General features: G+C 46.8%; 1 protein-coding gene across 3 annotated transcripts in view; it reads right to left on the bottom strand.

The window, feature by feature from the left end:
* The window catches only part of jarid2 (jumonji and AT-rich interaction domain containing 2), a 336,587-nt gene that overhangs the window by 23,536 nt on the left and 297,963 nt on the right, over positions 1–15,088 (bottom strand). For all 3 annotated transcript variants that reach the window (XM_033014235.1, XM_033014236.1, XM_033014234.1), the window contains exons 10-13: positions 10,686–10,804; positions 9,147–9,217; positions 7,808–7,922; positions 496–601 (exon numbers count right to left, since the gene is read on the bottom strand). In XM_033014235.1, the coding sequence (XP_032870126.1) occupies positions 496–601; positions 7,808–7,922; positions 9,147–9,217; positions 10,686–10,804 (411 nt within the window). The remainder of the gene's footprint in view (positions 1–495; positions 602–7,807; positions 7,923–9,146; positions 9,218–10,685; positions 10,805–15,088) is intronic.

The raw sequence follows: 15,088 nt of genomic DNA, 5'->3' as shown, positions 1-15,088 counted from the left end.
TTAGAATAGTGAAAGGCTTGGATAGAGTGGACGTGGAGAGGATGTTTCCACTAGTGAGAGAGTCTAGGACTAGAGGTCACAGCCTCAGAATTAAAGGACGTTCTTTTAGGAAGGAGATGAGGAGAAATTTATTTACTCAGTGGGTGGTGAATCTGTGGAATTCATTGCCACAGAAGGCTGTGGAGACTTAAATGGATATTTTTGAGGCAGAGATAGATAGATTCTTGATTAGATCGGGTGTAGGGTTATGGGGAAAAGGCAGGAGAATGGGGTTGAGAGAGAGATAGATCAGCCATGATTGAATGGCGGAGTATATTGATGGGCCAAATGGCCTAATTCTGCTCCTATCACTTATGAAGGTTTGTAAGTTAATTGGTTTCGGTAAAAATTGCAAATTGTCCCTAGTGTGTGGGGTAGTGTTAGTGTACGGGCCTGTTTCCGTGCTGTATCTCTGAAGTGGTCAGAGGAAGGTACCAGCGATAGACCGCCTCTTACCATGATATTACTTTCAAGCATGTCGAGCCCTGACGTGCCGTTAGCTTGGAGTAGGGTGTGCACCACTTCATCGAGTTTGGTCTTCTCCTCAGCAGGAATACAATACCTGAATATGAGAAAGGAAGACAGCTGCAAATGTCACGGTCCAACACCCGCAGGTAACAGGACACAAGTGTACCAGTGCAGCTCTGCACACCCCCTCTCTGCAGTCTGTACGCAGCCCAGCCTGCGGTGCTGGCGAAGGCTGCAGCGATCTATTGCTGTATTCCCCAAAGCAGCGACGGTTCACATCCTCTCATCAAACCTGCGGGAACTTTTACGGAAACACCAGCCAGCGACAACCCGCCCCGAATCCCTGTAGGCCCGACACGCAGACTGGTGACAGTTTTTGTCATTGAATGCTGCACACGCATACACAGACACACACGCAGACACACACGCAGATACACATGTGAACACGCACTCGTGCAAACACATGCACGCATACCCGTGCACACACATACACTAATACACACACGCTCAAACACATGCACACACACTCGTAACACACACGCACAAACACATGCCGCACACACGCGCCCATACACACAGTCCTTTTTTAAAAAAGGGGCAAGAAAACTTGCGATTTTCTCAACATGGCAACCATCATCATCGTTGAAAACATCAACGTGCACGGTGCCTTACAACGCTGTGTGCGACAGTGGTCCCAACTTCTACTGAAGTGTGGATGGCCGTTGGCTCGCTAGGAGCTCATCCGCCCTTTGACAGGTCTGGTTTTTGGTCCTGCTGAGGGTCCACAGCCCCCTCCTCACCCGTGGCGGGGGGATCTCCCCCCGACCAGACCAAATTTATTTTACCTGGGCATTATTTTATAACACCCAGGTGAAAAATCTACGAAAGGAATAGGTGACGTTTCGGGTCGAGAACCTTTTTCAGACTGATATCGGGGAGGTATATGCGTGTGTGTGTGTGTGTATGTGCGTGTGCATATATATATATCTATCTATATTACTAAAAGTCTGTTCTTGACCGGTTTTGGCTTTCTGTGCTCCGATTTCCGAGAGTACGCCGCCACCTACGGCCGTCATTTTTGGCCATCTCGCTCAGAGCCCCCCTCCGCCGCATGTGCGCCGAGGATTTTTCCCGTCGATGAAAATTGAGAGAGATATTAATGTTTTTACAAAATTCCCCATTCTCTCTGCTGCCCCTGCTGGAGGGAGGGGGAGGGACTATAAAACCAGGAAGTGGTGTGCCTCAATCAGTCTCTGCAAGTGGTGTGCCTCAATCAGTCTCTGCAAGTGGTGTGCCTCAATCAGAGCTCTGAATGACACTGACAAATGTCTACCCTTAATTTGGTTTGAAAATGAAAATATGGTTAGAGGTAAAAAAGCACTGCCTGCAAATGGTGGTTTGGGTTGAAGTAAAAAGGCACTCTCTCTCCCCCCCTCCCTCTCCTCTCCCCCCCCCCCCCCTCCTCCTCCCCCCCCCTCCTCCTCTCCCCCCTCTCCTCTCCTCCTCTCCCCCCTCTCCTCTCCTCCCCCCTCTCCTCCTCTCCCCCCCTCTCCTCCCCCCTCTCTCTCCCCTCTTTTTCTCCCCCTCCTCCCCTCCCCCACCATCCTTCCCCTAAACCCCCCTCCCCTCCACACACCCCTCCACCCTCCCTCCCCCTCCCTGCTCCCCACCTCTCCCCTGCCCCTCATCTCACCCCCCTCTCAGCACTCCCTCTCTCTCCCCCTCTCCTCCTCCCCCCCCCTCTCTCTCTCTCTCTCTCTCCCCTCCTCCCCTCCATTAGCGTGAGTGCGGGGGGGGGGGGGGGGGGTAGTTAGTGTGTGACGCTGCATGCCGCCTCCTCCCCCACAACCGCACGTTGGGGGAACAGACCCAACGAGTCTGCACTTGGTCTAGTATATATATATATATTTGTATGTGTGTGTGTATGTATAGACACAAAAATCTGGAGTAACTCAGCGGGACAGGCAGCATCTCTGGACTGAAGGAATGGGTTATGTTTTGAGTCGAAGCCCTTCTTCAGATGTGAGTGTGTGCATATATATATATATATAGATATGAGTGTATATATACACATGATATATATAAATGTTATTTGTCTATATATATATATAACATTTATAGTTGGCATGTCATTAACACAATCTGAATTGCTGAGACAAGCAAGTGTAAATATTCACTATCTCATGATCAACCACGTGAATGTATTTTTAATATCTACTTTGTTTACATAAAACATTGGAAATGTTTCAAGTTGTGGTTCCCAAATGTCGCTAGTAATCTTCAAAGTTGTGGGCATCGGACAGAGTCCATTGAAAGACCCTTGTTTCCCCATCGAGCAAAGGCAACTAGGAGTGAGTGCAGAGGGCCAAGATGAGAAATGCTCGCTGAATCCACTTTGTTTTCATCATGACCTCTGGAATGCACACTTTGCCCATGACAAAAACGCAAAGACCTGCGGGTTTTACCCAAGCTGTGTGAACGCAGTTAAATACACAACGTCAAGCTTTTTTAAAAAGTGTGACAAAACGTGTGATAAATTGAAAAGCATGCTACGGGCACGGTGGCACAGCGGTAGAGTTGCTGCCTTACAGCGCCAGAGCACCGGGTTCCATCCTGACAACGGGTGCTGTCTGTACGGAGTTTGTACATTCTCCCTGTGGGTTTCTCCGGTTTCCTCCCACACTCCAAAGAGTTACAGGTTTGCAGGTAAATTGGCTTGGTTATAAATGTAAAATTGTTCCTAGTGTGTGTAGGATAATGTCAATGTGCGGGGATCGCTGGTCGGCGCGGACTCGGTGGGCCAAAGGACCTGTGTCCATGCTGTATCTGTAAACTACACAAAACTAAGCTGTAGGTCAGTCTTGCAGGGAGCTGAAACTATTCACAATGACAAAACCAATTAAGGGGGGCATCTAAACTCAAAGCAACTGTTCTAAAAGAAAGATTTACATTTTTTAAAAAGATTTTGTAAATATACCTGGGTTTGATGCCTAGCAACTTGCTAGGATGGCATAAAATTGATCTTATAGAGGTATATAACATCATGAGAGGAATAGAACGGGTAGACGCAGAGTCTCTTGCCGAGAGTAGGGGAATCGAGGACCAGAGAACATAGGTTTAACGTGAAGAGGTAAATATTTAATAGGAATCTGGCAACTTGTTCCATACACCCACTTCCCATTCACACAAAGCAAAGTGAGTGTATGGAACAAGTTGCCAGAGGAGGTAGTTGAGGCTGGGTCGATCACAACGTTTAAGAAGCAATTAAGATATAGGCATGTGTAAGAAGGAACTGCAGATGTTGGTCTAAACCGAAGATAGAAACACAAAGCTGGAGTAACTCAGCAGGACAGGCAGCATCTCCGGAGAGAAAGACTGGGTGACGTTTTGGGTCGAGACCCTTCTTCAGACTGGTTAGGGATAAGGGAAACGAGAGATAAAGAACAATGAATGAAAGATATGCAAAATAGTAACTATGATAAAATAAACAGGCCATTGTTAGCTGTTTGTAGGGTAAAATTGAGAAGCTGGTGCGACTTGGGTGGGGGAGAGATAGAGAGAGGGGGAATGCCAGGGCTACCTGAAGTGAGAGAAATCAATAGTCATACCACTAGGCTGTAAGCATCGTTACTTTTTTGCATATCTTTCATTCATTGTTCTTTATCTCTCCACGTCAGCGTGTATATCTCAAGTTTCCCTTATCCCAAACCAATTAAGATAGGTACATAGATAGGACAGGTTTGGAGGGATATGGACCAACCGGTGGGACTAGTGTAGATGGGGCAAGTTGGCCGGCCAGTGTGGGCAAGTTGGGCCGAAGGGCCTGTTTCCACGCTGTGTGACTCTAAGAATCAAACCGGCAAATCTCCACAGCACTGAGCCTTATCGGACCTTACGATTCTGGCGTCAGGTCTGACCAAGAAGCCACTTTTCACCCACATGCATCTCATTAAGCACTGAATTAAGACAAAAACGCTGTCAACTCCAGTGAGCCACACGTGAGCAGATTGCAAACAAAAATTAGAAACAATTCAGGAGAAAAAACTGTTCAGAGAACTGAAATTTGGAAGGGGGGGCGGTGTTTTGGGAAAGTGAAGAGGCATCAAGTCCACGGTGGCGCAGTGGTCGAGTTGCTGCCTCACAGCGCCAGAGACCCAGGTTCCAGGTGCTGTCTGTACGGAGTTTGTACCTTCTCCCCGTGACCTGCGTGGGATGTCTCCGGGTGCACCAGTTTCCTTCCCACATTCCAAAGATATTCACTTGGTAGGTTGATCCTAAAGCTAATCCTAAAAATCAGTAACTAGTGATTACTTCGAAACTGTGATGTTTCTGGATGCAGTCCCCAAGCTACCATTTGGGTGGGAGGATAGAGAGCAGTAGATGTGCAGGGAAATGATATTCAGGTGCGAGAATCATGGAGCTATGATACAGATAGGAAAAAAGACAAATAATTGGATGCGTCACGGTGCCACAGCGGTAGAGTTGCTGCCTAAAGGGCCTGTCCCACTTGGGCATCATTTACGCGGCGCCATTTACGCGTCACGACACACGACGCGTGCGCATTACGCGCATGGTGCGTGATTACGTAGGCAGTGATGCGCGGTCACGCACGGCACCGCAGGATTTTGGGATGTACAAAATCTTTGCGCACCATCTACGTGACGCGCAAATGACGCCCAAGTGGGACAGGCCCTTTACATCTCCAGGTTCAATCCTGACCAAGGGTGCTGTCTGTACGGTGTTTGTACGTTCTCCCTATGACCTGCGTGGGTTTTCTCCGGAAATTTGAGGAAGAACATTCTTGCTATTGAGGGAGTCCAGCATAGTTTCACCAGATTAATTCCCAGTATGGCGGGACTGACATTTGATGAAAGAATGGTGAGACTGGGTTTGTATTCACTGGAATTTAGAAAGATGAGAGGGTTTCTTATGGAAACATATAAAATTATTAATGGATTGGACAAGCTTGATGCAGGAAACGTGTTCCCGATGTTGAGGGAGTCCAGAACCAGAGGCCACAGTTTAAGAATAAGGGGTAAGCCATTTAGAACTGAGATGAGGAAAGTAATTTTCACCCAGAGAGTTGTAAATTGGTGGAATTCTCTGCCTCAAAAGGCAGTGGAGGCTGGCTCTCTGGATGCTAGACAGAGCTCTTAAAGATAGCGGAGTCAAGGGATATGGGGAAATGGCAGGAACGGGATACTGAATGTGGATGATCAGCCATGATCACATTGAATGGCGGTGCTGGCTCGAAGGGCCAAATGGCCTACTCCTGCACCTATTGTCTATGTATCTATGTATCCAAAGACTTACAGGTTTGTAGGTTAATTGGCATCTGTGGTCTCTAGTTTAGTTTAATTTGGAGTTTAGTGTAGAGATACAGCGCGGAAACAGGCCCTTCGGCCCACCGAGTCCGCGCCGACCAGCGATCACACCCATACAATAGCACTGTCCTACACACTAGGGGCAATTTACAATCCTAGTGTGTAGGATAGAACTAGTGGTCGTCATGGTGGGCCGAAGGGCATGTTTCAACGCTGTATCTCTAAAACTAAAAAAACTAAAGCAAATTCCATTTAGTTTTAGCTGTCCTTTAATTCCTGAACACACTGCCGGTTGGACACAGATATACTTAGCCCTGTCCATGCTGGCTTAACTGGTCATTTGGTTAAAGCAGTTTTAAAGGTCATTTAAGGATATGGACTAAAGATTTAACTCACTTCTGTGTCAGTGAAGCAGATCTTCAGGTCAATCTGGTGGAAGAATTAAAAAGAACTATTATCTTAACAGATCCTTCTTCAGACCCGAAACGTCACCCGTTCCTTCTCTCCAGAGATGCTGTCTGTACTGCTGAGTTACTCCACATTGAAGATAGACACAAAATGGTGGAGTAACTCAGATGGACAGGCAGCATCTCAGGTAAAAGGAATGGGTGACGTTTTGGGTCGAGACCCTTTCGTCAGACTTTAGTTTAGTTGAGAGACACAGTTTGGAAACAGGCCCTTCGGCCCACCGAGTCCGCACCGTCCAGCAATGCCCGCACATTAACACAATTCTACCTAGGGACAATTTACACATACACCAAGCCAATAAACCTACAAACCTGAATGTCTTTGGAGTGTAGGAGGAAAACCAAAGATCTCGGAGAAAACCCACGCAGGTGACGTGGAGAACGTACAAACACCATACAGACAGCACCCGTAGTTGGGATCGAACCTGGGTCTCTGGCGCTGCAAGCTCTATAAGGCAGCAACTCTACCACTATGCCGTACCGCCGTTCCGACTGAACAAAAAAACTACATGCACCAGTTGGGATGATGGTCAATTTCCTGAATCGGTTCTCTGGAACGAAAATTCAACTGATGAATGGCCCTGACGAAGGTTTTCAGTTTAGTTTAGTGTCACGAGGTACATTGAAAAACCTTTGTTGCGTGCTAACCAGTCAGCGGAAAGACAATACATGATTACAGTCAAGTCATTTACAGTGTGCAGATACATGATCAGGGAATGACGTTTAGTGCAAGGTAAAGTCAGTAAAGTCCGATCTTTCCTGGACCGCTACGCAGTGTTGCAATGTCAAAGCAGGAGATGCAACAAGAACTAGGATCAACCTTGTGTGTGTTGGGTGACAGAAGATAGACACCAAAGATAGACACAAACTGCTGGAGTCACTCAGGTCATGAGGTGATAGGAGCAGAATCATAGGTTATAGGAGTAAAATTAGGCCATTCAGCCCATCAAGTCTACTCCGTCATTCAATCATGGCTGATCTAAATATCCCTCCTAACCTCATTCTCCTGCCTTCTCCCCATAACCCCTGGCACCCGTATTAATCAAGAATCTATCTATCTCTGCCTTAAAAATATCCACTAACTTTACTTGGCCTTCTGTGGGAAAGAATTCCACAGATTCACCACCCTCTGATACATACATAGACTGAAGAAATTGTCCTTTCATTCTGAGGCTACGACCTCTAGTCCCAGACGGTCTCACTTGTGGAAACATCCTGTCCACATCCACTCTAACCAAGCCTTTCATTATTCTGTATGTTTTAATCAGGTCCCCCCCTCATTCTTCTAAACTCCAGTGAGTACAGGCCCAGTACCGAAAAACACTCATCATAGGTTAACTTACTCATTCCCGGAACCATTCTTGTAAACAGGCAGCCTCTCTTGAGAAAATAGAGGACATTTCTGGTCGTGACCCTTCCTTCATCTTTTTCAGAAGTTGATCTGAACCTTTCTCCAGCAGTGGTGACAACAATTCCTCTCCCCATCCCTGTCCCAGACCTCGAACTTACCATATGCAATCAGCACCAGTGTGTAAGTAGTCAATGTAGGGAAGATGGTTTTGGTCTCGGGACCAGCATGAGGTAGTGAAAACCATGCCAATATTTAGCCAAGGAATCGTCACTCCTGAAGGGAAGAAGGAAAAAAGACAAGCAAAGTTAAAATTTGACTGGGATTTAAGATTTTCTTCAGCAATCACCCACCCTTCTGGTAATAACAAAGAACTGCAGATAGAGATGGAGTCATACGCCCATCCGACCAACTTGCCCACGCCGATCAACATGTCCCATCTACACTAGTCCCACCTGCCTACTCTGGGAAAGAAACTCTGTGCGTTTACCCGATCTATTCCTCATGATTTTATACACCTCTGAAAGATCATCCCTCATCCTCCTGCGCTTCAAGGAATAGTCCCAGCCTGCTCATCCTCTCATAGTCTTACAGCATGAAAACATGCCCTTCAGCCCAACTTGCCCATACCAACCAACATGTGACGTCCCATCTACACTAGTCCCACCTACCTGCGTTTGACATATCTATCTAATCTTCTTTTATTCGTATCCATGTCATTCTTTTCATTCATATCTTTCATTCATTTGTTCTATGTACATTTTCATATCTCATTTCCCTCTCCCGACTCTCAGTCTGAAGGGTCTCAACCCAACCCATTTCTCCAGAAATGCTGCCCGACCCATTGAGTTACTCCAGCCTTTTGTGTCTGGCTTCAGTGTAAACCAGCATCTGCAGTTCCTTCCAAACCTGTCCTATGTACCTGTCTAAATGGTTCCTAAATGTTGCAATAGTACCTGCATCAACTACCTCCTCCAGCAACTTGTTCCATACACCCGCCACTATTTGTGTGAAACTTTACCCCTCAGATTTTATTAAATCTTTCACCCATTGCCTTAAATCTATGTCCTCTGGTTCTCGAGGCCCCAACGCTTGGCAAGAGACTCTGTGTGTCTACCCAATCTATTCTAATCATGATATTGTACACCTCTATAAGATGCTGGTTTACCAAAGCATGGTGGGTGGTTACTAAGGCAGTGATAGAGTTGCTGCCTTACAGCGCCAGAGACCCGGCTTCGATCCAGACTACGGATGCTGTCTGTACAGAGTTTGTATGTTCATCCCTGTGACCTGCATGGGTCTTCTCTGGGTGCTCCGGTTTCCTCCCACACTCCAAAGAAGTACAGGTCTGGATGTTAATTGGCTTTGGTAAAGATTATATATTGTCCCTAGTGTGTGCAGGATAGTGCTAGTGTACGGAGTGATCGCTAGTCGGCGTGGACTCGGTGGGCCGAAGGGCATGTTTCCACCCCGTATCTCTAAACTAAACACATTCCTTACCTGACAAAGCACCAAAATATCGCAGGATGGACCCTGAATTATTAGGAAGGACTGTGAGGTTCCATCCATGCCTAGTGAAAGAAAGAAAAACCTTATGAAAATAAACCTTAGCTACTACAGCTCCACCATCGGTTTTCCGGCACCCTTGGTTCGAGAGCCTTTCTGGATTATCCGTTTTGCCGGACCAACAGAGAGGAGTCCAACAGTACCGGAACATTCCACGTAGGCCGCCGAGGGAGCGAGATACCGGCCCACAAAGTCGGCCTCGGAAGTCGGCTACGGGAACGGTGTTCCAGAACCCTGGCCGCAGGGGGCAAATTCGACTCGCCGATTGGCCGCGGAAGTCCCGATGAGGTAAAATGACCACGTGTATTTTTACACAACGCCAGAGACCCAGGTTCGATCCCGACTATGGTGTTGGCCCCGTGGGTTTTCTCCGGGTGATCGGGTTTCCTCCCACACTCCAAAGATGTGCAGGTCTGTAGGTTCTTTGGCTTCTGTTGATTGCCTCTAGTGTGTAGGATGCGAAATTGGGATAACATAGGACCAGTGTACAGGTGATCGATGGTTGGTGTGGACTCGGTGGGCTGAAAGGCCTGTTTCTACGTTGTATCACTAAACTGAACACTCAACTAAATCTCATCCTCAACTCCATCCTAAACTTCAAACTACACTTCAAACAACTCCATTCTAAACCTCATCTTAAACCCTAAGCTACACTGCAAACTATATCGCAAGCTACACTCCAAACATAAACCACAAACTTTAATTCTAAACTTGAACTGATCTAAAATCTAGACTAAACCTTCTCTGGGAAGAGCAGGCAAAAAGTCACCAACATCATCCAGTATCCAGTTGGATCTGCTGATGCTACTGGCTCAGCCCCACAGAGTAACTGGGACAGGCAGGTCGGGATGGGACCATCATGTCTTCAGTTCAGTTCAGTTTACTATCATGTGCACCGAGGTACAGTGAAAAGTATTTGGTGCACGCTGACTTGCGCGTTTACAAGAATGCTCCCAGGAATGAGTGGGTTAACCTATGATGAGCGTTTGTTGGCACTGGGCCTGTACTCGCTGGAGTTTAGAAGAATGAAGGGGAACATCACTGAAACATACAGAATAGTGAAAGGTTTGGATAGAGTGGATGTGGAGAGGATGTTTCCACTAGTGGGAGAGTCTACAGCCTCTGTAATAAAGGACGTTCTTTTAGGAAGGAGATAAGGAGACATTTCTTTAGTCAGAGGGTGGAGAATCTGTGGAATTCTTTGCCACAGAAGGCTGTGGAGGCCAAGTCAGTGGATATTTTTAAGGCAGAGATAGAGATTCTTGATTAGTACGGGTATCAGAGGTTATGGGGAGAAGGCAGGAGAATGGGGTTAGGAGGGAGAGACAGATCAGCCATTATTGAATAGATGGCCTTGCTGAGGCAGCGTGTGGTGTAGATGGAGTCGATGGAAGGGAGGTTGTTTCGTGTGATGGGCCTGTGGGTGACGTCCACAATTCGCTGCCATCTTCTGGCTTAGGCGGGTGTCATTACCTTGAAAAAGGTTCGGATTTGGCAACTGGGAATCCGCTCCCGTGTGCTTTCGTGTCCACTTTGCCAGAGTGCACCGCCACATGGGAATCCTTCTGCTCCACCGCCCTCCAGTATTCTTGCTGTAACGAGGAGGAAAACAAAGAGGACGTTAAGAAGTTGGGAGAGTTGCAGTTGTGTAAGATGTTGGTGAGGCCGCATTTAGAGTATTGTGTTCAGTTCAGGGCCTGAGCTATCGGAGGAGGCTGAGTAAGCTGGGTCTCTATTCCTTGGAGTGTAGGAGAATGAGGGGTGATGTTATAGAGGTGTACAAAATCATGAGAGGAATAAATCGGGTAGATGCACAGAGTCTCTTGCCCAGAGTAGGGGAATCGAGGACCAGAGGACATAGGTTCAAGGTGAAGGGGGAAAGATTTAATAGGAATCCGAGGGATAAAATTTCACACAAAAGGTGGTGGGTGTATGGACCGAGCTGCCAGAGGAGATAGTAGAGGCATGGATTATCCCAACGTTTCTGAAACAGTTAGACAAGTACAGGGATATGGACCAAACACAGGTAGGTGGGACTAGTGTAGATGTGGCATGTTGGCCTGTGTGGGCAAGTTGGGCCGAAGGGCCTGTTTCCACGCTGTATCATTCTATGACTCTATGTTAATGGCTCAGAGAATGTAAAAGAGGACTGCAGAACCATTACCCTTCAACTGTCAAATTAAACTCTGCCGTACGTAGGAACGAACCGTCTGAAGAAGGGTCTCCACCAAAAACATCACCTATTGTACAGGTGTCACAGGTTATGGGGAGAAGGCAGGAGAATGGGGTTCGGAGGGAGAGATAGATCAGCCACGATTGAATGGCAGAGTAGACTTGATGGGCCGAATGGCCTAATTCTACTCCTATTACTTATGAGCTTATGACCTAGTCCTTCTCTCCAGGGTTGCTGCCTGACCTGCTGAGTTACGCCAGGATTTTGTGTCCATCTAAACTCTGCCAATGTAATCCCAGTTACTGATTTTCAGGATTAGGTTTAGGATCAACCTACAAAGTGAACGCCTTTGGAGTGTGGGAGGAAACCGGGGCACCCGGTGAAAACCCACGCAGTCACGGAGACAATGTCCAAACTCTGTAGAGAAAACTCCCCTTAATCAGGATCTAACCCTGGTCTCCGGTGCTGTAAGGCAGCAACTCTACCGCTGTGCCACCATGACACATCCAATTATTGCTCTTTTTTCCTATCTGTATCAGAGCTCCATGATTCTTGCACCTGAATATAATTTCCCTGCACATCTACTCTCTATATCCTCCCACCCAAATGGTAGCTTGTGGACTGCATCCAGAAACATTCACCTCACAAAGTCCATTTTAGCATTGTCCTTTCCAAACCTGCCAGCTTTATACTTTTTCCAACAGGTTATAGATCAGTTTAGTTTATTGTCACGTGTACAGTTAAAATCTTTTTGTTGCGTGCTAACCAGTCAGCGGAAAGACAATACATGATTACAATTGAGTCGGCCCCAGTGTACAGATACATGATAAAGGGGATAACTTGAATAACGTTTAGTGCAAGATAAAGTGAAGATTATCTGAATGGTGGCCGATTAGGAAAAGGGGAGATGCAACGAGACCTGGGTGTCATGGTACACCAGTCATTGAAAGTAGGCATGCAGGTGCAGCAGGCAGTGAAGAAAGCGAATGGTATGTTAGCATTCATAGCAAAAGGATTTGAGTATAGGAGCAGGGAGGTTCTACTGCAGTTGTACAGGGTCTTGGTGAGACCACACCTGGAGTATTGCGTACAGTTTTGGTCTCCTAATCTGAGGAAAGACATTCTTGCCGTAGAGGGAGTACAGAGAAGGTTCACCAGACTGATTCCTGGGATGTCAGGACTTTCATATGAAGAAAGACTGGATAGACTCGGCTTGTACTCGTTAGAATTTAGAAGATTGAGGGGGGATCTTATAGAAACTTACAAAATTCTTAAGGGGTTGGACAGGCAAGATACAGGAAGATTGTTCCCGATGTTGGGGAGGTCAGAACAAGGGGTCACAGTTTAAGGATAAGGGGGAAATCTTTTTGGACCGAGATGAGAAAAACATTTTTCACACAGAGAGTGGTGAATCTCTGGAATTCTCTACCACAGAAGGTAGTTGAGGCCAGTTCATTGGCTATATTTAAGAGGGAGTTAGATGTGGCCCTTGTGGCTAAAGGGATCAGGGGGTATGGAGAGAAGGCAGGTACAGGATACTGAGTTGGATGATCAGCCATGATCATATTGAATGGCGGTGCAGGCTCGAAGGGCCGAATGGCCTACTCCTGCACCCAATTTCTATGTTTCTAAGTCCGGTAAAGTCAAATCAAAGATAGTCCGAGGGTCTCCAATGAGGTAGATGGTAGGTCAGGACAACTCCCTTGTTATTGATAGAATGGTTCAGTTGCCTGATAACAGCTGGGAGGAAACGGTCCCTGTATAGGTACTCTTATAGGTACTGGTAGAAAAGATTTCGAGGGATATGGGCCAAAAGCTGGCAAATGGGATTACTTAGATGGGGCCTCTTTGTCAGAAGGGCCTGTTTCCATGCTGTGTGCCTCGAACACTGAGAATAAACTTTGTTTGTGTTATCTGAACAAGGATTGCCTGACAAGGTTGTACAGCAGGCGCAGCGGTAGAGTTACTGCCTCACAGCAACAGAGACCTAAGTTCTGTACTGACCATCGGTCCTGTCTATGTTGAGTTTGTACGTTCTCCCCGTGACCGCGTGTGTTTTCTACGGGTGCTCTGGTTTCCTCCCACATTCCATGGACAATGTGGTATTTAGGTTAGTTGGCTTCTATAAATTGCCCCTAGTGCGTAGGATGCGACAAGTGGGATAACATGGAAGTAGTGTATGGGTGATCGATGGTCGGCATGGACTCAGCGGACCATTGGGGTCGATTTCCACGTTGTATCTCTAAACTAAACTAAAATATCACCAGTAATTTGTCTTAGACCAGCCACATCGAAGCAGTGGCCAAGAAAGCACACCAACGTCCTCTACTTCCTCAGGAGGCGTAGGAAATTTGGCGAGTCCCCAACAACTCTCACCAACTTCTACAGATGTACCATAGAAAGCATTTTATCGGGAACAGCTCCATCCAAGACCACAGGAAATTGCAGCGAATTGTGGACGCAACCCAGACCATCACACAAACCAACCTCACTTCCATTGACTCTGTCTACACCTCACTAATGCTGCCTCAGCATGGCCAGCAGCATTAATCAAGGACCAGTCTCACCCCCGGTCAATCCCTCTTCTCCCCTCAATAGATACAGGCGCCTGCAGATTCAGGGATAATTTCTTCTGTTATCAAACAACTAAACTGTCCTGTGTTTAACATACTTGATATAATGCTCAACTCACTGAGGTAGATAAGAACCAGTTTTGGCACAACGTTCGATTAATCCTCTAGCTGACTTCAGACTAGAGTCATTCTGCAACATGACCTCCCAACTTCTTTACTCAATACTCTGACTGATGAGGACAATGTGCCAAAATCCTTTTTGACCACCCTAACTACCTGTGACTCCACCTTCAAGGAACCATGCACCTGCTAATCTTGCCAATTACATAAGTATCTGGACTCTAATGATTAAAGTTGAGCGAGGAATTTAGTGACAATAGATAATGATGGCAAATATTTAATGTTAATTCATAATTCGCAAAAATTACACGATTCAATAGACAATAGGTGCAGGAGTAGGCCATTCGGTCCCTCGAGCCAGCACCGTCATTCAATGTGATCATGGCTGATCATCTACAATCAGTACCCCGTTCCTGCCTTCTCCCCATATCCCTTGACTCTGCTATCTTTAAGAGCTCTGTCTAGCTCTCTTTTGAAAGCATCCAGAGAGCCAGCCTCCACCGCCCTCTGAGGCAGAGAATTCCACACACTCACAACTCTCTGTGTGAAAAAGTTTTTCCTCATCTCCGTTCTAAATGGCTTACCCATTATTCTTAAACTGTGGCCCCTGGTTCTGGATTCCCCCAACATCGGGAACAAGTTTCCTGCCTCTAGCGTGTCCAAACCCTTAATAATCTTGTATGTTTCAATCAGATCCCTTCTCATCCTTCTAAATTCCAGAGAATACAAGCCCAGCCGCTCCATTCTATCAGCATATGACAGTCCCGCCATGCCGGGAATTAACCTGGTGAACCTACGCTGCACTCCCTCAATAGCATGAATGTCCTTCCTCAAATTGGGAGACCAAAACTGCACTAACTGCATTTCGACTAAAAAATAAAAACTTCCGGGGAAAATAAATTTGGCAGTGCCAGAGACACGGGTTCAATCCCAGCTACGGGCGCTGTCTGTACGTAGATCTTCAGAAAGCCTTGGATAAGGTGCCACAAGTGAGGCTGCTAAGGATGTGG

This window comes from Amblyraja radiata, chromosome 2, assembly GCF_010909765.2.
Source record: "Amblyraja radiata isolate CabotCenter1 chromosome 2, sAmbRad1.1.pri, whole genome shotgun sequence".
Lineage (NCBI taxonomy): Eukaryota > Metazoa > Chordata > Chondrichthyes > Rajiformes > Rajidae > Amblyraja > Amblyraja radiata.
This window is presented reverse-complemented; position numbering and strand designations above follow the sequence as displayed.